The sequence below is a fragment of the Mandrillus leucophaeus genome, unplaced genomic scaffold, assembly GCF_000951045.1.
Source record: "Mandrillus leucophaeus isolate KB7577 unplaced genomic scaffold, Mleu.le_1.0 Scaffold272, whole genome shotgun sequence".
Lineage (NCBI taxonomy): Eukaryota > Metazoa > Chordata > Mammalia > Primates > Cercopithecidae > Mandrillus > Mandrillus leucophaeus.
The window spans coordinates 1,046,780-1,069,291 of record NW_012102832.1 but is presented as its reverse complement, the minus strand read 5'-3'; the positions used below and the strand labels follow the sequence as shown (position 1 = coordinate 1,069,291).

At 52.9% G+C, this 22,512-nt stretch overlaps 1 protein-coding gene across 5 annotated transcripts in view; it reads right to left on the bottom strand.

The window, feature by feature from the left end:
* LASP1 (LIM and SH3 protein 1) overlaps positions 1 to 22,512 on the bottom strand; it is a 63,672-nt gene that overhangs the window by 21,574 nt on the left and 19,586 nt on the right. For 4 of the 5 annotated variants that reach the window (XR_001006561.1, XM_011984715.1, XM_011984716.1 and 1 more), the window contains 2 exons: positions 21,718 to 21,802; positions 13,545 to 13,652 (listed from right to left, as the gene is read on the bottom strand). Coding sequence is in view for 4 of the 5 variants with exons in the window: in XM_011984715.1 (XP_011840105.1) it covers positions 13,545 to 13,652; positions 21,718 to 21,802 (193 nt within the window). In the remaining variant the exon portion in view is untranslated. The remainder of the gene's footprint in view (positions 1 to 13,544; positions 13,653 to 21,717; positions 21,803 to 22,512) is intronic. The other variant, XM_011984717.1, reaches the window with a different exon arrangement.

Genomic DNA, 22,512 nt, shown 5'->3' with positions numbered 1-22,512 from the left:
GCCCTGTGGCAATCTGACCCTGTGGCACCCTGGCCCTGTGGCAATCTGACCCTGTGGCACCCTGGCCCTGTGGCAATCTGACCCTGTGGCACCCTTGCTCCCACTCTCCTTCCTCCAGCCACTCCATGAGGCATAAGGCTCATACCTTCACACCTCACATGCCTGGATCCAGCTGCTCTAGCCCCACCTGGGCCAGCCCAGACCCGGCCCCCGGGCTCATATGGGACAGGGGAAAAGTCAAGATCCCTATTCCCAGGCAACCGTATATCAGGTGGGTTTTGAGGCCTGTATTGCATGCACCTGCAGCAAAAATACACCACAAGAAAAGCGGGTGATAAGGCGAGCGCAGTGGCTCACACCTATAATCCCAGATCTTTGGGAGGCCAAGGTGGGTGGGTCACTTGAGGTCAGGAGTTCAAGACCAGCCTGGCCAACGTGGTGAAACCTGTCTCTACTAAAAATACAAAAATCAGCTGGGTGTAGTGACAGGCGCCTGTAATCCCAGCTACTCGGGAGGCTGAGGCAAAAGGATAGCTTGAACCCAGGAGGCAGAGGTTGCAGTGAGCCAAGATCATACCACTGTACTCCAGCCTGGGTGACTCTGTCTCAAAATTAAAAAAAAAAAAAAGATGAGTTACAGAGCCTCACATACATATCTCATTGCCTCGAATGGGAAAAGACCTCCAGGTGGGCCTATTCATGGGGGAGGGAGCCAGCCCTGGCCAGACTGACCACGCCCAACCCCACTAGGAAGGGCACCAGGGCACTCCCAGACACGGGGCCCATGCCCTGCTCTCAGATCCCTAAGACAAGGCCAGAAGTGACTCTCCCAGCCCACTCCCTCAGCAGCACCCTGTCCGCTGGTTGGGGGTGGTGGGGGAAGACAAGGGAAGGGGATACCAGTCAGCAGCCCTAGTTGATACACTTCATGCATATCAGCTCACTGAATCCTCCCCACAAGCCTCTGAGGTAGTCAATGTTGTATCCCAATATCCAGAGAGGCTAAGGGACCTGCCCAAGGTCATCTGGACACATGGTGGTAGGGAGGGAAGGGATTAAGGTCAACCTGAAGGCAGCCCACCCTCGCCACTCAAGGGCGGTCCAGCCTTCTCTCATCCTTCAAGGTCCATCTCGGCACCTCATCCTTGGGACGCTGGCCCTGGCTCCAGGCTGAACCCAGGGCTTCCACAGCACCCGGGACTGGGCTGTGCTGTCGGTGGGTGGTGTCCCCCCTCAACTGGAGGGAAACTCCTGGAAGGTAGTGAAGGAGCCAGTTATTCTGATGCCAGGGCCTCCCACAGCACTGCACACCCCAGGCCTCGGGACTGCCTTAAGAGAACAGACCAAGATCCTGGAGACCCTTGAGCTTTGCTTCTTAAAATGTGGTCTCCAGTCCGGGCGTGGTGGCTCACACCTGTAATCCCAACACTTTGGGAGGCTGAGACTGGTGGATCACCTGAGGTCAGGAGTTTGAGAGCAGGCTGGCCAACATGGCCAGGCACCTGTGATCCCAGCTACTCAGGAGGCTGAGGCACGAGAATTGCTTGAACCCCGGAGGCGGAGGTTGCAGTGAGCCGAAATAGCGCCATTGCACTCCATCCTGGGCAACAGAGTGAGACTCCATCTCAAAAAAAAAGGAAAAAAAAAAAAAAGTGGTCTCCAGACTACCTGTGTCTGACTCAACTGGGCTCCTTGTTAGAATGCAGGTTCTGGGGCCTTCCAGAGAATCTACAAAATCAGGGCTGGGGTTCTGGAATATGCATTTTGGAAAAAAGCTTCCCAGGTAAGTCTGAAGCAGGCTTCAAGTCTGAGAATGGGTGGTCTAGAGCAGAAGCTGGGAAACTATGGTCCATGGACCAAATCCAGCCCACAGCCGGCTGCTAAGAACGCGTTCCACATTTTTTAATGCTTGGCAGGGGGCGGTGGAGGGGGGGAAGAAGAACCAAAAGAGGAATAATATTTCATGACACATGAAATTTCTCTGAAATTCAAATTTCAGCCTCCAGAAATAAAGTTTTATTGGAACACAGCCACACCCACTCAATTACCTCTTATCTGTGGCTGCTTTCACGGCAGAACTGCAGAACTGAGTTGCTGCCACACAGGCCATATGGCCACAAAGCCTGAGATACCTCCTACCCAGCCCTTTACAGAAAAAATTTACTGACCCTTGTTTGCCAAAATACTCTGACGGCATACTCCTATTGGTTAAATGTATTTTAGCACAACCTTCCTGAATTATGTATATTTTATAAGTTACACAGAAGTTATCACTTGACAAATATAGAATGTATATTGTAAAACTTGCACCAAAAAATGAATGTTAAAAGTATGAGATGGCCAGGTGCGGTGGCTCACACCTTTAATCCCAGCACTTTGGGAGGCCAAGGCTGGCAGATCGCTTGAGGTCAGGAGTTTCAAGACTAGCCCGGCCAACACAGTGAAACCCTGTCTCAACTAAAAATACAAAACTTAGTCGGGCGTGGTGGTGGGCAACTGTAATCCCAGCTACTTGGGAGGCCGAGTCATGAGAATCACTTGAACCCAGGAGATGGAGATTGCAGTGAGCCGAGATCGAGCCACTGCACTCCAGCCTGGGTGACAGAGTGAGTCCATCTCGAATGAATGAATGAATGAATGAATGAGATGAGATGAGATGAAAAAGAACCAGAACCAAGAGTTCTAGAGTTTTCTTCCTATAGGAACATGCACGCTGTCCCACACCTTGACGACCCCTGGTAGGCTCTATCCTCTTCACTTTTCTTTTTTTTTTTTTTTTTTGAGACAGAGTCTTGCTCTGTCACCCAGGCTGGAGTGCAGTGGCACAATCTCAGCTTACTGCACCTTCCGTCTCCCAGGTTCAAGTGATTCTCCTGCCTCAGCCTTCTGAGTAGCTGGGATTACAGGCGCCCGCCACCACGCCCGGCTAATTTTTGTATTTTTAGTAGAGACAGGGTTTTACTAAAACCCTGTTGGCCAGGCTGGTCTTGAACTTCTCGACCTTGTGATCTGCCCACCTCGGCCTCCCAAAGTGCTGGGATTACAGCTGTGAGTCACAGTGCCCGGCCTCCTCTTCACTTTCCAGAGAGGAAACTGGTGGGGAGAGGAACAACCACAGAAAGGTGTGACGGCTCAGGGTTTGAGGATCCGGGAGGACAGAAGTGAGACAGAGGGTGAAGAGAGCGACAGCTCTCCCCCACCCTCAGGGGAAACTCAGAAAGCAAGACACCAAGACAAGGAGAGAAACTGGTCCTTCCCAGACGGCTCAGGCCTGCAGGAACTTCCTCCAGACCCTGGCAGGAACCTGGCGGAAGCCGGCTTCACTTCCTGTTCCCCAGGACACTGGCCTGCTTTTCCTGATCTGGGAAAATCGGGTGGGAGCAGTGGGGTGGGAAGAGGAGGAGAGGCAAAGCCTGCTGTTTCCCGGAGCACCCCTGCCCCATCAGGGCTGTCCTAGCCTGGGCAGTCCCTTTTGGGCATCCCCTCCGCACACCGGCTCTGCTGTCCCCTCTCCCCCTTGGCACTCGCTGTGCACAGAAGGCAAGAGCAAGCACATGGCCAGGCAGAGCTTACATGTTAACAGCTGGGAACACCTGCATTGTTGCTGCTCCTGCTGGCTGAACAGCCGCCAGTTCCTGCAGCCCAGGCTGGGGGCACAGGGAGGACAATGGCGAGGGCCTGGACAGAGTCTGGAGGGAGTCCAGTCTGGACACAGAGGGCAGTTTACTTAGGGGTTTGGGTCAGGATCAGCCGCTCCTTTCCCGGCCCCCTCCATTCAGGCCGGAGCAAGGACCCGCACCCACGTGGCAGCACAGGCTAAGCCTGTTCCTGAGGTGAGGCAGCCAGCCCTGGCCAGGCTGAAAACCCATCCGACCCCAACACCCACTGGGAGGGGCACTCCAGGTGACGTTCTCACAGACCCAGCACAGGAGGTGAGTCTCCTGAGCCCCACTCTCTTAGTGACCCCTGTCCACTGGTGTTGGTGGTGGGGAGGGCACAAGGGAAGGGGCCACCCCTCCTGAGGCCTCCAGGCTCACAAGGCATCTGGCCTTCCAACTTGTGTCCCGAAGTGGGAAAGGTCAGCTTCCCTTGTTTCCTTTCTGTTAAGGAAAAGAGCAGGCCCCTGAGAACACGTGACCAGGGAGGGAAGTGCAGACACGGACTGGACAGGGACCTGCCCTGGGCCCCGAAGATGCCGGCAGGGGGCCTGCAGGGACAGGTGTCCTTGATGTTGGGGGCCCAGATGAATATGTGACAGCTTCCCTGGACGTGACCCTATCTGCATTAGCGATGGGGTGACAGGGAGCCTTTTCCCCCAGGAGGAGAGCAGGTCTGGACCCCACAGACTCAGTCCCTTATGATGGGCCGCACTGTTGCCAGACCAATGCCTCATCCTTGGGGGAGCCGTATGCTTACTCACATGACCTTGGGAGAGTCACTTTCCCCTCTGGGTCTCAGTTTCCTCATCTGTAAACAAGGCCATGGTACCATCTGCTCCCAGGCAGTCCTGGGAACCCTGACCAGCTCTAGGAACCTGAGCAAACTCTAAGCTGAAAGCAAGTATGGACACGTGGGTATTCCCATAAAGGGCTGGGGAAACTGATCTTGCTTCTCAAAAAGTCATTACACATAGATAAATGTATCTCAAGTTACGGCCAGCTGACCCAGACAGCTGGAGGAATAGCTGCCTGAACCCAGGACACCCTTTCCGGGTGGCTATCAATGTTCACAACCTCTGCAGCTGCACAGCTCTTCACACAGCTCGACCAAGCTGTTCATACCCTGACAATCATCGCCCTAAAAAATGAGTCGGACACACACGCTTGCATTCCCATTTTACAAAAGAGGAAAATGAGGCTCAGAAATTAAATGACTTCCCGAGGCAGAGCTTTCATTGCTCAGTAACAGCCAAGGCTGGCTGATGACACAAGGACAAAATCCCAGGTAGACCGGCCCTTTCCTGAGAACAGGCGTGGAGCAGGGTTACCACATGTCCCAGTTCATGTCTGCGGCCCAGGGATGAACTTCAATGCACCCCTTTTCGCTCTCAACACGAATGATCATCAGAAAGTCACCCTAACTCGAGAGAGAGGGACACCAGGCAGGCAACTCAGGATGGGTGGTACAGAGGGGCTAAATGGGCTCAGAAAAAGTGAGGCTCAGCTCCCTCCAGCCTGGGCCCACCTGGACAAAATTCCCAAACCCTCAGCTTCCTCTCCCTCCCCTCCCCAGCAAATGAGGAAATTGTGTTATTACTCTCCTGACCCACCTACTGGTTTGTTAAGCAAATAGGCACATGAGGGGTATGTTAGCACATTCAAAAGGCAAAGAAACATTTCCCAGCTTCCAAGGGCCTGGCTGATCCCTGCTCCAAGCTCCGAAAAGTTCTGGCCTTCTGAGAGCCCTGAGTGAGGACCGCCCTAAGCCCAGACATGTCAGCACAGTCCCAGCTTGGGAGCTGTCCTGGGCCTCTGTGGACAGAGGCCACACTCTACCTGTCCCATGAGGTCCAAGTACATGTGGGTTCAGGGGTCCGGGCCTAAGGACCCTCCCGACTCAGCCAGGACCCTACTAGCTGGGACTCCTGGATGACAAGTTAGGGTCCATGACAAAGCTCTGCTAGCTTAGGTTCCGTTTTCTGACCCCCCCGCTCTCCCAACTGTGGTGGAAAATAAAAGTCTGACTCTCCATACGGTGCTCCTCACATGATTCTACATCACGGTGAATGAGGGAACAGCAGGCTCCGGGTGGAATCATCAGCTCACCAGCTAGGCTCTTTTTTTGGGTGCCCTTACATGCATTACTCCTTCTCTTTTTCCTTCCTTCTTTCCTTCTTGCTTTCTTGCTTTCTTTCTTGCTTTCTTGACAGTCTTGCTGTCGCCCAGGATGGAGTGCAGTGGTGCGATCTCAGCTCACTGCAGCCTCCACCTCCCAAGTTCAACCAATTCTCCCGCTTCAGTCTCCCAAGCAGCTGAGATTACAGGGGCGCACCACCATGCCCAGCTATTTTTTTCTATTTTTAGTGGAGGCAGGGGTTTGCCATGTTGGTCAGGCTGGTCTCAAACTCCTGGCCTCAAATAATCTGCCTGCCTCAGCCTGCCAAAGTGCTGGGATTACAGGCCTGAGCCACCGCGCCTGACCTCGTTTCCTTTTCTCAGCCAGTCCAAGAATTATCGCCATTTTACAGATGGGGAAACCAAGGCTCAAGATGTGGGCAAACAGTGGGTTAAGTCAGAATCCAGTTCAAACATCAGAGCCTCAGTTCTCAACCACCATGCAACACTGTTCCCCATTAGAGACTCACAATATTTTATTTTATTTATTTATTCTTTAGAGACAGGGTCTCGCTCTGTCACCCAGGCTGGAGTGTGATGGCACGATCACAGCTCACCGCAGCCTCAAACTCCTGGGCTCAAGCAATCTTACCACCTCAGCCGCTCCAGTAGCTGGGACTACAGGTGGATGCCACCAGGCATGGCTAATTTTCTTTCTTTTTTTGTAGAGATGGGATCTTGCTATGTTGCCCAGGCAAATCTTAAACTGCTGGCCTCAAGCAATCCTCCCACCACAGCCTCCCAAACTGTTAGGATATAGGCATGAGCCTACCATCCCCAATATTTTATTTTTAAAACAAAAGTCTGCACTCAACTTCATTAGTAATCACAGAAATGCAATTTAAAACCATGGGCTATCACACTCCACACAATCAAAATGCTAAAATGAAGGTATCTGAGCACATGGAGCAAATGAAACTCATCTCTGCTGGTGGGAGGGTAAATCAGTGCAGCCACTTGGAAAACAGTTCCTTATTATCTGGTAAACTTGAAGGAACACACATTTTTTTTTTCCTTTTTTTTTTTTTTTTTGAGACGGAATCTCACTCTGTCGCCCAGGCTGGAGTGCAGTGGTGCAATCTCAGCTCACTGCAACCTCTGCCTCCCGGGTTCAAGTGATTCTCCCTGCCTCAGCCTCCAGAGTACTTGGGATTACGCCACCGAGCCTGGCTAATTTTTTGTATTTTTAGTTGTGATGGGGTTTCACCGTGTTAGCCAGGATGGTCTCGATCTCTTGACGTCATGATCCACCCACTTCGGCCTCCCAAAGTGCTGGGATTACAGGCATGAGCCACCGCGCCCAGCCCAAGGAGCACACATTCTAAGATGCAGCAGTTCCAACATACATAGACCTCAGGAGATATTTACAAAAATGTTCATAGCAACTAGAAACAGTACAAATGTCCACCAGCAACAGAATCAATAAAACGTGGTATAAACAAACAATGGAATACTATATAGCAATGAAAAAGAATGTACCACCGCCACACGCAAATATATGGATGAATCTTTAAACCCAATGGCGTGCAAGAGAAGCAAGATACACAAAATTACTCTGTGTTCAAAATCAGGAAAAGCAAAACTACAGTGTTTAAGAATACATAATTACATATTAAAATTATAATGAAAAATATATGCTTTCAAAATCAAACTAGAGGATTGTCCAACAAACCTGCCTTCAGACTATTTGACTCTGGGGACAAAACTTTGGTTGATTATTTGCTATTGATTAGGGCCAGACTCTAAAGATTGAAGCTCAGACAAAATAAAAAATGCTAATTATTTCTGGCCAACTGAGATGCAAAGCATTTCTGCCTGCAGCAAAGATATCTTCAAAGTTTATGGTTTTATTTTCCTGTAGGACAGTAACTAATGTGTAACTAATGGTAGGCCCTTAACCAGTTCTGTAGTTAACTGTATCCAGCACTTTCTTTTTCTTTCTTTTTTTTTTTTTTTTTTTTTGAGACAGAGACTTGCTCTGCTGCCCAGGCTGGAGTGCAGTGGTGCAATCTCAGCTCATTGCAACCTCCGCCTCCTGGGTTCAAGCAATTGTCCTGCCTCAGCTTCCCAAGTAGCCGGGACTACAGGTGTGTACCACCACGCCTGGCTAATTTTTGTATTTTTAGTAGAGACAGGGTTTCACCATGTTGGCCAGGCTGGTCTTGAACTCTGGACCTTGGGTGATCTGCCCGCCTTGGCCTCCCAAAGTGCTGGGATTTAGACATGAGCTACCTTGCCCGGCCCCAGCACTTTCTTTCACAGATTAGCATTTACCTCTGCCTCTCATATCCCCCAGCTTTAATCTCTAGCTGGTTCCCTTATAATTAAAGATATGATAACTACTTACTACATGGGAGTTACATTTTTAACACTGTGAACACTGGGCTCTTGATAGGCATAGGGTAATACAATGTATAGTATACCTGCCTGGTGAAACATGTGTTTACTGTATATGTTACTATGTGTCATATTTCACACATAAAAAAAGTTTTAAGGACACAAAATTGTATACAGAAAATCAATATGTAAGTAATAAAAGAAGAGGCTTCAATAAAGGGACTGCTGCAACCAAAGTTTCCCATCCTTGAACACTGCTAGAGCTCATGACAAAAGACCATGATTCCTAACATGTAACCTTTATCCCATAGCGTGGAGCCATCAAAAGGCAACTCTTTAGATGCCTTTAATGATGACACAACTACTCACCATAGATGTGTAATATACTAGCCTCTTTCCTCCTTTCCACACTTTCTCAGTACTAGACAATAGCCAAACTTTTCTGCCAAACTTCACTTCAAGTCCCTTCTCTGGCTACAGTGTAGAAAGCAGATCAGTGTGCCTTTAAAGTATTAACAACATTGACAACATAACCAGGTGTGATGGCGTGTGCCTGTAATCCCGGCAATCTGGGAGTCTTAGGCCGGGGTTCACTTAAACCCAGGAGTTCAAGGCTGCAGTGAGCTATGATCACGTGACTACACTCCAGCCTGGGCAACATAGCAAGACCCTATCTCTACAAAAAATATAACAATTAGCTGGGCATGGTGGTATATGCCTGTAGTCCCAGCTACTCAGGAGGTTGAGGTGAGAGGACCACTTGTGCCCAAGAGTTCGAGGCTGCAGTGACCTATGATCGTGCCACTGTACTCCAGCCTGGGCAACAGAGCAAGACCTTGTCTCAAAAATAATGATGATGATAATAATAATAGTGACATCATTTATCGTATGCCAAGAACTTGGCATTTTCCTTGCAACCACCCGTCAAAGTAGGGCCTACTGTCCCATTTTTACAAATGAGGAAACTGAGGCTCAAAGAACCCTGCGTGGCCACAGAATGACAGAAGCTAGGATCTGGGCCCTTACCATCTCCTCCTACCTCACTGTCTCGCCGTTCAGCAACACTGAAGACAGACTGCACTTATCCAAAGCAGACACCCCAGAGGAGACCAGACACTTGTTTTTAAAATGCTCTGGCTGGTAAAAAGCCCTAGTCTGCAGCATATCCCTCCAGGGAAGCAAATTCTCATCCTTTTGCAAGATGGCCTGACCTTTAGAAATAACTGGAGTCAGCTGGGCGCAGTGGCTCACGCCTGTAATCCCAGCACTTCGGGAGGCCAAGGCGGGCAGATCACCTGACGTCAGGAGTTCGAGACCAGTCAGGCCAATATGACAAAACCCTGTGTCCACTAAAAATTAGCCGGGCGTGGTGGCGTGTACTTGTAGTCCTCGCTACGCAGGAGGCTGAGGCAGAAGAATCGCTTCAATCCGGGAGGCAGAGATTGCAGTGAGCCGAGATCGTGCCACTGCACTCCAGCCTGGGTGACAGAGCGAGACCCCGTCTCAAAAAAATAAATAAATATAAATAAATAAATAAATAAATAAAATAACTAGAGTCATTTGGTGCTAATCTGGGAAGCAAAGCAACAAGCTACATGCAGGAACAGGAATGCTATTTTGGATACAAAACAAAAGGTGTGGCTCTAAACACTCTCTTTCCCAAAACACTTCAGGAGGTTGGGAAAACTTAGCAATGGTTTTACGCGTGGTTTAAAGCTCCCTGGGCCAGGCGGGTGGCTCATGCCTGTGGTCCCGGAGAGGCCGAGGTGGGCAGATCGCTTGAGTCCAGGAGTTTAAGACAACGTAGTGAGACCTTGTCTCTAATAAAATTAAAAAAAAAAAAAAAAATCTCCCCTGGGAGGCCAGGTGAGGTGGCTCACCCCTATAATCCCAGCACTTTGGGGGGCTGAGGCGGGAGGATAACTTCAATCCAGGAGTTTGAGACCAGCCTGGGCAACATAGCAAGATAGTGTCTCTGCAAAAAAAAAAAGAAAAATTAGCTGGGCATGGTGGTGTGCATACCTGTGGTCCCAGCTACTCGGAGGCTGAGGTGGGAGGATAGCTTGAGCCCGGAAAGTTGAGGCTGCACTGAGCCACGAACACACCACCACACTCCAGCCCAGATGACAGAGCAAAACCCTGTCTCAAAAATAAAAATAGGCCCGGCTCGGTGGCTCACGCCTGTAATCCCAGCGTTTTGGAAGGCCGAGGCGGATGGATCACGAGGTCAGGAGATTGAAACCATCCTGACTAACACGGTGAAACCCCGTCTCTACTAAAAATACAAAAACAAAATTAGCCGGGCGTGGTGGCAGACGCCTGTAGTCCCAGCTACTTAGGAGGCTGAGGCAAGAGAATGGCATGAACCCAGTGAGCCGAGATCGCACCACTGCACTCCAGGCTGGATGACAGAGCGAGACTCCGTCTCAAAAATAAATAAATAAATAAAAATAAAAAATAGAAATACAGCTCCCCGGGGTTCTGAGGCACAGCCTGATCTGGCACCCTCTGACTTAGGAGTTGAAGCTTTTTCAGACTTTTAGGTGGTGGCTCTCAAACTTCAGAGAGCACCACAGAAACCCAGGGAATGTGTTTAACATGCTGATTCCTGAGACCCACTCCCAGAGACGCTGATTCTGGCAGCCAGGGGAGAAGGCCTGTGAGTCTGCATTTTCAGTTAACCCTACAGGTGACTGTGCTACAGCTGTCTGGAGGCCCGTATGGGACAGACTGTAATTGCCTTCATTAAAACCAAGAGTCTCCAGGCTTTGCAGTCACACCCCACAGGTCTCTGCTAAAGCTGCAAAAGCAGCTACCAGGTCGGGCTCAATCCCTTCCCCCAGCTCCTGCAGAGGACCATCAGCTAACTGCAGAGTAAAAGATGGTTATCTCCTGAGGTGTGGACGGCTTGGCCAGGGTGGTGAGTTTTGTCACTAGGATATTAACACCTCTAATAACTGGGGGAGGGAAGAAGAGGAGGTGGCTTAGGCTGAGTGTGGAGTGTTCTGGAAGCCTTCCAGAAAGGGAAGCAGGGATGACTGGGCTCGTCTCCCTCCTCCAAAACCCACAGGGTGAAGCAATGAGTGAGTGAATGGCCAGGGGGCCGGGGTTGCAGACTGGGAGCAACTGTCACTGATAAAAGACAAGGGCCTTTACATGAAAAGCCGCAGGGGCTGAAGAGCCAACATTCCAGTTCTGTGAACCATTCCACTCCGGGTTTTCCCCATAATCTAAGACCATCTTCCCCCTCCCCGACTTTCCAAGTGGTGAGCTCTGAGACACAGACCTAAAGGGTCTTTCTTACCCTTTGGAGGGTCTAAGCCAAAGGGAAGCTCCAGGGTGTGAGGCCAGGCCCTGGCATATAAAGAATCAACCGTGACAGGCCTCTGGCAGTTGTGGGCGGGGAGAAGGATGAGCGTGCCGCCCCGGGCATGCCCTGCTAGCCAAAGGGAAGCATGCCATTTCCTCAGGCCACCAATTTCAAACTGCAGGTCAACAATCCAGTTGCAAAACCCATTCACAGTAAGTCCGTAACCAGCATCTTTTTGTTTTGTTTTGTTTTGTTTTGTTTGAGACGGAGTCTCAAGTCTCGCTCTGTTGCCAGGCTGGAGTGCAGTGGCACAATCTCAGCTCACTGCAACCTGCAGTGCCATCACGCCTGGCTAGTCTTTGTTTTTTGTTTCTGTTTTTGTTTTTTGTAGAAACAGAGTTTTGCCATATTGCCCAGGCTGGTCTCAAACTCCTGGGCTCACGCAATCCTCCCACCTTAGTCTCCCAAAGTGTTGGGAATACAGTCCTCGAAGGGACTGTATTATGTGAGGGTGGAGAGGGGCCTGCAACCAGCATCTTTAGAAAAGATCTGAATGTGGCCGGGCATGGTGGCTCACACTTGTAATCCCAGCACTTTGGGAGGCCGAGGTGGGCAGACCACCTGAGGTCGGGCATTCGAGACCAGCCTGGCCAACATGATGAAACCCCATCTCTACCAAAAATACAAAAATTAGCCGGGGGTGGTGGCGCACGACTGTAGTCCCAGCTACTCTACTTGGGAGGCTAAGGCAGGAGAATCACTTGAACCCTGGAGGCGGAGCACCACTGCACTCCAGCCTGAGCAGCAGAGCAAGACTGTCTCAAAAAAAAAAAGAAAAACAAAGATCTGAACTCCCTCTAAGTAGGAAGTACTCATTCATGAAAGCTTCTATTCTGTTTTCCCTCTACATAAATGTATGCCTGTTAGATGGGTCAAGACGTACAATGTGTATTTTATTGTAGGCTGAAGTCAGAGTTCGAAAGCCACAGTTTTGGGAATGGCTGGTTCTGCTGTTTGTGGGCTGCCGGCACCTCTGAAATCCACTGGACCCACCACTGCAGCCCACTCTATGCATGGCCCAGCGAAGCTCTTAAAGGAGCGCCCTGCTGAGGTGGCCAGGTGGAGGGTGGGAAGGGCTGTGGAACCCAGGGAGTGGGTGCTGAGGAGACCACCGGAAAGCCAGGACTCCCGCAATCTCTATCCCCAGTTCCTCAGCCCAGAGCGACAACGGGCAACTCACTGATCCCTTCTTGTTCCATACATGAAGACAGGTGCCCGCCTAAACCCTCCCTGGCAGGGCCTCCTGGGCCAGGCTGGCCGGGCAGCCCCTGCAGTTCTGTGTGCGGGTCCCCCATGGTTGCTGCTCACCGCAGTGCCCTGCCCCTACTTGCCTAAAGCCACACAGGCTGCTTGCCTGTGGCTCTGCCAGGCAGGAAACCAAGGCCTATTCTCTGACCACAGGTGCCATGGAGGGCACACGATGCTGGGGACAGTTGATCCCCCACCCACTCTCCACGCCCACCCCTGCCACAGCCAGATGCCACTGACCATCAGGGAGGTGGCGGGTGCGAGCCAGGGGGTGCAGGGCTGGCAGGCGAAGCCGGCTGGGGTTTTTACACAGGAAGGAAGAGCAGGCTGATGTGGGGGAGGAGGCCAAGACAGGGCGGAAATGACTGCAATGTCAGCACCCAGGCGCAGATCAGGGGAGGCCAGGCGCTCCCCACCCCCCAGTTCTGACCTTTGTGCTCAGATGAGACGTGCAGTCTACACCAATACCAACCATATCCAGAAAAAAGAACGACAGTCAGAGAGAGTTGGGGGCTGATTTACCACACAGGTCCCCACACCCCCCACAGAATACAGGCCCTTCAAGGAGAAAATGCTACGTGGGCTGGTCTGGGGGCACAAAGAGAAGAGGCATCTGGGAACCCCAAGCTCTTCCCCAGGCCCACCCCAGAGGGCAGGGGTGGGGGAGGCACTGGCTCCATTCACATCTGCCAGGCTGCCAGGGAGAGGCCAATCAGAGGGCAGCAGGGATGCCGCAGGATGGGGCGGGAGCTCACGTTACTGATCTGGTCCTGGGTCTTCTTGATTCTCTGGAGCTCGGGCGTGTCTGCCACCACGCTGAAGCCTTTGCCCTTGTTCTTCTCAAACTCCTCCTTGTAGCGCACCTGCAGGACGGGAGGAAGAGGGACTGGAGTTGCGCCAGGAGCCAAAAGGGCCTCGGCCTGGGGCCCCTCTGAGGCAGCAACCAGTCAGGAGATGGGGACAGGGAGTCAGGAGAAAGACACTGACCAGAAGTCCCCAACTCAAAGCAGAAGCCTCCGCTCAAAGGTGTTAGACTCGTAATAAGAAGCCACTAGTAAGTCTTCAGTGTGCTGAGTGGCGGGCACAGAGCCCAGGGCCTCACATGAACCATCTCCTTTACATCCCACCATATATACAGCCACGCAATTAACAGCTCCAATTTACAGACCAGGAAACGGAGCCACAGAAAGGCAAAGTCCCCTGCCTGAGGTCACAGAGCTTAGCGGTCAATGAACGGCACCACCAGAGTGCAAACCCTCATCTGCCAGACCCCTGACCCTTCACTCCCAGCCCATCCTGTCGGGAAGCTTATAGGAAAAAGGTTCTCTCCAGAGCTCCCAGGGTGGCCCCAGCCCTCATGTTAGCCAGGATGTGGCCCTGCCCACTGCGCCTGGGGGAGCTTTTCAGCAACCAGCTGAGTGATGGCTGTGCCAAAGGACAGAGTTGGTGCCCAGAAAGGAGGGTGGTGAGACAGCCCCAGGGAAGGCTCCATCAATGCGCCTTTGACAGGCCCCACGGATTCTGGGAGGCTGCTGGGCTGGCTTCAGAGGCCACCACCATAGGAGGGGAGGAAAGCAGCAGCGGTCAGACAGCATCGCAGCAGGTCTCCAAGCTCCAGGGAAGAACCCTTCCACCCCACCACAGTACTAGAGGGACTCAAGTCAGACATCAGAAAGGACTTCCCTGGCACGAAAGGTATTGAAATATGAGGAACAGCTTGTCCTCCCCTGGGGGTTTTGAAGAACAGAATGAGGCTGAGAACACTCATGGAACAGGAAACTATTCCTTGGCTTCCAGAGACTTCACTGTCCACCTCAGCAGCCATCTGTTCCAGACCCCACCAGCTGCTTGGATTTCCTCCACAGGGGCTGCACTGTCCTGGACACGGGTCAGCCCAGGACACAGACCCGGGCAGTTCCCAGGCAGGGAATCATCCAACGGCAGCACCGAGCTGCGCTTGGACTGGAGTGACTGCGCGTGCACACACAGCCGTGGCCACACCTGTCAGGTCCCCTGCACATGTCCATAGGGATCAGAGTCCTTGTTTGTCTCCTGAAGCCCCAGTCACTCATCCATGTGGTTCCCTCTCCTCTGTTCTGATCCAGACAAGAAGGGCCTGGATGTGCTGGTCCCCATCAGATCAGAAGTGAATGCAGTGGATAGAGGCACCAACCCACCCCAAGAGTCCAGAACCTGCCTAGCACCAGCTCTTCTGGGAAGCCGTGGGCCAACACGGTGACTCTTAGTGGGAGGCCCTTTGGGAAGTGGGCATTGGGGAAGGTAGGGCACTCAGAGACAGAGAAATGTAGCTCCAGATACAGAAGCCCTGCATCTCAAGCCCCTGGCCTCGGTTTCCTCATCTGTAAAAGAGTCGTCACAGAAATCAGGTATAATATGGGGAGGGAGCTTCTTATCACCAAGTATGGGCACAAAGCCAGGCGGAGCTGGCACTAACACAGTCTCCCACTTCTGAGTGATCTTGGGCCAACGACTTCACATCTCAAGACTCAGTTCCCACATCTGTAAAATGGGTCATAACGCCAGTCATTCCAACCCATGATGCAGACAGTGGCTCGAAAGCAGCAGCGCATTGTGGATGGCCATTGTGAAAGTGCTCTGTCAGCGACGAGGTGCTGAACGAGGGCCAGTCCCCACTCCATCCCCTGCTTCCTGGCTTTCCAAGGGTCAGGCCCCTAATCAGGGGAATAATCGCCATGACGACACTGCAATGACATCAGCTGGTTCCCAGGCTCGGGAACTGCTTCTGCGTCCCCCTCCCTGTTGGGGAAGGATCATTCATTTCACTGCTAACATAGGAGGCCCACAGAGGGTAGGGCTGAGGGGTAGGTGCTGAGAAAGAGGGAGCCTGGGATCAGCACCACCTTGTTGTGTGTCTCTAAGCAAGTCAGCTCCCCTCTCTGGGTCCCCTGAAGGCAGCTGGCTAGCTGATCTCTAAAATCCCTCCCATTTGGGGTCTGTGATCATTTTCAAGCACCTTCAGACCCTGACCGTGGAGAATCAAGATGGGGAAGGTTCTTTGAGAGGCCTTTGGGTATGGAAGGGGTGGCAGAAGTGAAGGGTGGGGGGCCTGGGGTGTAGGGAGGGGGGCCCAGCCCAGAGCCCCTCCTTCAGGGCTCCCTTCTTGCCCTGGCAGGAGTGCTTGCCCCTGTTGTCTAGGATGGCTCACCAGGGTGCTGTGGGGGTCCCTGTGCAGGGAGGGACCTGCCCAAGGTCACAACCCAGTTGTCGCTCAGGCCAGAATGCAACTCAGTGCTTCAGCCAGAGGACCCCACTCCTGGGAGATGCCTGGGCTCCCATTTTGGAAACTCTGGTGTGAGGGCCAGGACTGACTGGCACCTGAGGCTCCTGACACCCAAACAACCACCATCCATGAAACTCTAATTGTCATGTCAGTTCTTAGTTATTCTCCCTGGGTCTATCCTGCTTCTCATCCCAGCAGACAGGAGGTGCAAATCAACTTTTGTTGGATGATGAATGAATTGAATGCAGACACGTAATCTCCAAACAAAGCAGCATAATTGGGAAAACAACTGCCTTGATGACCCAATAAAATAAGAAGGATCATTACTTAAAAATTGTGCCAGGCACGGTGGCTCACACCTGTAATCCCACCGCTTTGGGAGGCGGAGGCGGGTGGATCACCTGAGGTCAGGAGTTCATCACCAGCCTGACCAACATGGTGAAACCCCATCTCTACTAAAAAAAAAAATACAAAAAAAGTTAGCCAGGTGTGATGGGCGTAATCCCAGCCACTTGGGAGGCTGAGGCAGGAGAATTCCTTGAACCTGGGAGCCAGAGGTTGCAGTGTGCTGAGATGGCGCCACTGTACTCCAGGCTGGGCGACAGAGTGAAACTCCATCTAAAAAAAACACAAAAATTAGGCTGGACTTAAAAACAAAATGGCTCCTGTCTATAATCCCAGCAGTCTGGGAGGCCAAGGCAGGTGGATCACTCGAGCCTAGGAGTTCGAGACCAGCCTGGGCAACGTAGGACTCCATCTCTATAAAAAAATTAATAAAAATGTCTAAAAAAATACAACATTTATTGAGCAAAATATAATACCAACAATTTCCACTATTATGTGCCTACTGTGTGCTGGGCCAATATACTTTGTAACCCATCCCCTTCTAACAAAAAAGAAACTAGTTCTACACAGGGTGCGGTGGCTGACACCTGTAATCCCGGCACTTTGGGAGGCTGAGGCAGGCAGATCACTTGAGGCCAGGAGTTTGAAACCAGCCGAGGCAACATAGCGAAACCCTGTCTCTACTAAAAATACAAAAATTAGCCGAGCGTGGTGGTGCACACCCGTAGTCCCAGCTATTGAGGAGGTGGAGGCAAGATAATCGCTTGAGTCTGGGAAGTCAAGGCTGCAATGAGCCAAGATTGCACCACTGCACTCCAGCTTGGGTGACAGAGAGAGACTCTGTCTCAAAATAAATAAATAAATAAATACAAATCAGACACACCCAGATGGAGAGGAGAGCTGATGGAAAGGGCCGGGGCTGGAAGTCACGGTCAAAAGGTTGCCGTGTGTATTTCTCAGCTTCATCATGTACAAGTTCCATTTCCTCTCTTTCCGGGACAGTAGTAATAGCAAACACTGAGTGCTGACTCCATGCCAGGAATCTTGAAATGCTTAACATATCCTCCTATCTCACACCACCCTCTGGAGAGAGGTAATCCCCATTTTTCAGACAAAGGCACTACACACAGAGGTTAAGCAACTTGCCCAAGGTCACACAGCTGGTGGCAGCAGATGTAAGATTCAATCGCAGGCCAGCGAGTTGGGGCAAGAGCGATACTCTACCACCCGCGCTGCTCACAAGATCCGAGGAGCAGAAACCCCCTGTAATTTCCCACGACCCCATCAAGGTGAGTTCGGGAAGGAAAAAAAGGAAGAACAGTCTCCCGGCGCTTGGCACTTCTGCCTGGGATCAGGGCCACACAGATACCTGCAGCTCAGTCCCACCCCAAAGCCACTGCCTCTGCTCAGCCTGGGGGTGGGGTGGGAGCAGCAGGTGAGAAGGGGGGCTGGGGATCCAGCTGCCAGCCCCCTGCTTCAGCCAGACCTGGGCAGGACCACCCAGAGGGTCATTTCTGGACAGTTCTGTGGTTACCTCCTCCACAGGGGAGGCTCCAGGTGTCCCAGACACCCAAAGTGCCACTTTGGAGACCAATATAGAGATGGGAAAATAAATAAAGCTGAAATAGCCTCGGCAGCTTCCCAGAGACAGGGAAGGGCAAGGCAGGCCCAGAAGGGGCATGGAAAGAAGCCAGCTAGCCTCGTGGGGTGAAGCTGGGTGAACAGAAGAGGCTTCCATTTCCCTTCCCGCCAGCCGCAGGCAGCTCTCGCCAGCTCTGCCCCCACGGCAGCCACAGGAACCAGAACCTGTCACTGCTCCAGCCTGGCCGGCTCAGCCCTTCCAAGCCTCAAAGCATCAGGCCCAGCCCCCAGCTTGAGGCAACTGGGTTTGCTGTCCCCATTTTACTGGTGAGGAAGCAAAGCTATGAGAGGAAAGAGTCTGAGGCCAGTCTAAGACCACACAGCTGCTGGGTGGTGGGAAGGGAGACAGAACAGGCCTGCAAAGAGGGCAGCACCCTTCCCTCCCCGGCCTATCCTGGCCCTCAGCCCTCAGCCCCCACCCCCGAGGACCCCGACCTCAGGGGAACAGAGCAGTGTCCTCAGTGCAAAGCCCTACCCTAACGTTGCACCCCTCAGAGTATACAAACAGGGTCGGTACACTCCTGCCCACGGGCCCATCTCTAAGCTTCTTAAAGTGGGCCAAAGTCCTTATCAGAATCACAGGGGAGTCAAAAATGCAGATTCTTGGGCCTCACACAGCGCTGCCAAGCAGAAGTTCCTTGGGTGGGGGCCTAGGAATCTGCATTCCAACAAGCCCTTCCTACTTGCTGGTGACTGGTGCATCCTGCAGGGTGGGAGCAAGGGGCTGGGTGCCTGTGCCGCCAGCACCATTCAGAGGAACGGGCTCAAGGGCCAGGTCATGGGGCTTGATGTCTGCCTCTGTCCCTGGGCTCTGGGCAAGCAGGGCAGCCTCTGTAAATCTCCCTGTCCCTATCTGTATGATAGGGATAATAAGAGCCCCTCTTTCATCAGCTGGCTGTGAGGATTAAACAAAGCCAGGCATACACACATACGTGTGCGCGCACACACACACACACACACACGGACACACTCTGGCCCTCAGTGAGACCCTAATGAAGAGTGACCACCATTGTCATCTCCCGAGAGGCCTGCCCAGGAACCCAGCAGGCCATGACCCTGAGAAGCAGGGGGCACAGGCTGGGGACAGGAGCCCCCAAACCCAGAGTGTGGTGCCAGCTTCCCCAGTTGGGGGCAGAAGCAGCCCCTGCCAACAGCATGCCCTGCCCACCTGCTGCCCATCCTGGGCAGGGGGAACAAGGTGGGTTGGGGGGGGGGTTCTTCCTCCTTAAATTCCACCCCTCGGGGATCAGGTGCCGAGCTGCAGCCATGCTTTTGTGGGACTGACAAAGGCTGAGGGGTTTGAATTTCTCCCCTGAGAAGGGTGTGTGTGTGTGTGTGTGTGTGTGTGTGTGTGTGTGTGTGTGTGTGTGTGTCTCCAAAGACCTGCCATCTGCTCCCAGCACCTCTTCCCCCAGGTCCTTCTGAGCCCCTCCACCTCTGGCCCCCAGCGCCCTTCCACAGGGAAGGGAATCCGAGGCAGGAGTCAGGGCCCGGCTAGAATCTGTAAAATCTGGCCAGGCAGCCAGGCCTCCGGCCTCCTTGGCTGACAGCAGGCGGTGGTGCTCCCCCACTTCCCAGTCACTTCAGCTTGTGTCCGCAGGCGGGTGGGTGGTTGGCGTGAGCTGCTGCTCCCCTCCTCTGTGAGCCTCAGGCCCTACCAGGGCTGTGAGGGGTCAAGGGCCCCACACGTAGGAGTGACAAGACCGGGGCCCAAATCCTGGATCCATACTCACTCACTCACTCAGTTCCCCTCTCTGTAAAACATAGACAGTGGGTCTTTTACCTTACCTCAGAGCCCAGTCAAGGATAAACAGGGGAACTAACTAAAGGCACTTGCTAAACTACACAATTTCTTCCTTTTCCTTTTGTAGAGACAGGGTCTCACTCCGTCACCCAGGCTGGAGTGTAGTGATGCGATCATGGCTCACTGCAGCCTCCAACTCCTCAGCTCAAGTGATCCTCCCGCCTCAAACTCCCGAGTAGCTATGACCACAGGTGCACACCACCATCCCTGCTAGTTTTTTGTTTTTTGTGTGTGCTTTTTTTTAGGGACCAGTTATTGCTATGTTGCCCCAGCTGGTCTCAAACTCCTGGGCTCAAGTGATCCTCTCACCTTGGCCTCCCAGAGCACTGGGATTACAGGCGTGAGCCATGGCCCCCAGCCCTAAATTACAAAACTTCTCAACAGCATAAGGAACTATCACATTTATTGTTAAGGTAGAGACTGTTTCTTAGGGAGTGGGTAGTCCCTGGGTTAGACAAACCTACATTCAAAGCCGCCAGTGTCTATTTCCTCTTCTCTGAAGGGAGGTGATCCTACAGCTGCACAGGGCTAGGTGAGGATTACACAGCTCACACACCCGGAGTGTTGATCCCTCCATCGCCAGCTATGAATATTATTATTGCCTCTCCTACCACCCGCAGGACCTCAGCCGGTCCCTTAGTGTCACTGGGTCTTGGTCGTCTCATCTGTAACAATGGGGAAGATAGCACCTTCCTCACAGGGCTGCTAGGATTCCGAGAGAGGGTGCATGAGAAGCCTGACACAGGGCAGGGTCCGTTCTGCCTGATGAACCCGATTCCGAGAGAGGGTGATGGAAAGACACAGAGCAGGGTCGGTTCTCCCAGATGGACCCAGGCAGTCACATCAAGATCAGGTAGCAGGAGTCCCCTCTGGAGGAACTAGGAGAAACCCCCTCTCTGTGGCCCGAGAGAGGGGTGATTCCGAGAGAGGGTGATGGAAAGACACAGGACAGGGTCGGTTCTCCCCGATGGACCCAGGCAGTCACATCAAGATCAGGCAGCAGGAGTCCCCTCTGGAGGAACTAGGAGAAACCCCCTCTCTGTGGCCCGGGTGAAACCTCTGCAGTCTTCTCCAGGTCCTGAGTGGGTCCTGGGTGCGCTGTCCACGTGGTAAATTCCCCTACATGCATTCTTGTGCATCATCCTTTCATCGGCTGAAGCCCCGCCCTGCCCCACCCCACCTCATCACTGGCCAGGTTTGTCCCAGGAGCCCTCGCACCCCCAGGCAGGGTGGGTCAACTGTTCTGTTCTCAGGACTCCAGACCCTTTGCTTATTCCTCCGTGTCCCCTAAAGACCAAGTTCTCCCTAGGCCTGGAACCCATCCTCCCCTCCTACAGGAGCACACACCTCCCACTCAGCAGTGCTCTGGAAAGTCAAGCCAAAGGAGGCAGAGGCAGAACAGCCCCCCATCCCGCTCCCCCATGGCAGGATCCCCTTCACACCTTGCCCTCCAGTGGGTGGAGAAGGTTTGGGTGTGGCTATAGAGGGTGGGCTGCACAGCCTCAGACTGGCATGACCTGGAGGGGCAAACTCCCTGGTCCTCCCCAAACGCCTCCTTTTTGGGTAAGTGTGAATGGGGAAGACGGAGGGGAGAGTGGCTTCCTGGAGGAGGTGGGCTTTAGGGAGCCCCAGAGCGGGCTCAGATAGACACCCACACCTCTCCAATCCCCTCTAGGTAGGAAGTGGGGGAACGCTGTACTCGGCTCCTTTGATAAAGTCAGGGGTGGGGTCAAGCGTCAAGGCAATGCTAGGATTTCAGCACCCTGGCCTTGCAGAGTAACCGCAGGGGAAGGTACTCTTGCCAAATGGCGACCTTACAACACCCCTCCCCAGCATCCCTCTCCCCACCAGGCCCCGGCACCGCCCAGCCCCTCACCTGACTCTGGAGCTCACTCTGTTGCTTGAGGCGAAGGTTTTCCGGGGTGTCAGCCACCATGGTGAAGGACTGCTTGGGGTAGTGTCTGCAGGACAGAAAAAACAGAGTGGGGGTGACTCTGGGGGAGGGGCAGGAGCCTCTGGGCTTCTCACAAAGCACGCCCTCCTGGGAACTTCCTCCTATGCCTGGGCACCCCCTGGCCCGGCCCTACAGGAGGACCTCAGTGTCCACTACCAAGGCCGAGGGGAGACAAGCATTTCTCAGACTCAGCTGGGACTGGCTGACCTGGGAAGACACAGTAGGCATCAGTGACGGGCCAGCCAAGGAGAACTGTCCTGAGTGAAAGGATGGCCACTGGGACACTCTCTGAGGGTTGAAGGTTACCCTTGTTTGGGGATAATCCATGCCTTGTGCCTACCACACATGGAGGTCAAGGCAACTGGGCCCGGCTGGGGGAAGATGGACACAGGTGAGTCAGGACTAAGCTTTCAGCTAAGACCAGAAGTGGAGACCAACCACGCAGAGGAGAGCAAGGGGGAGACAGAAAAAGAAAGGGACACACATATCCAGGGGGACTTCCTAGAGGAAGTGGTGAGAGAGAAAACACATGGTTAAAGTGGTATTTCAAAGGGTTAACAAGGTCCAACCTAATTGGAGGGTAGGTGGGAAGGCCAGCTTGAGGATAAAAAAGGAGGTCACTTGGCCGGGCGCGGTGGCTCAAGCCTGTAATCCCAGCACTTTGGGAGGCCGAGGCGGGTGGATCACGAGGTCAGGAGATCGAGACTATCCTGGCTA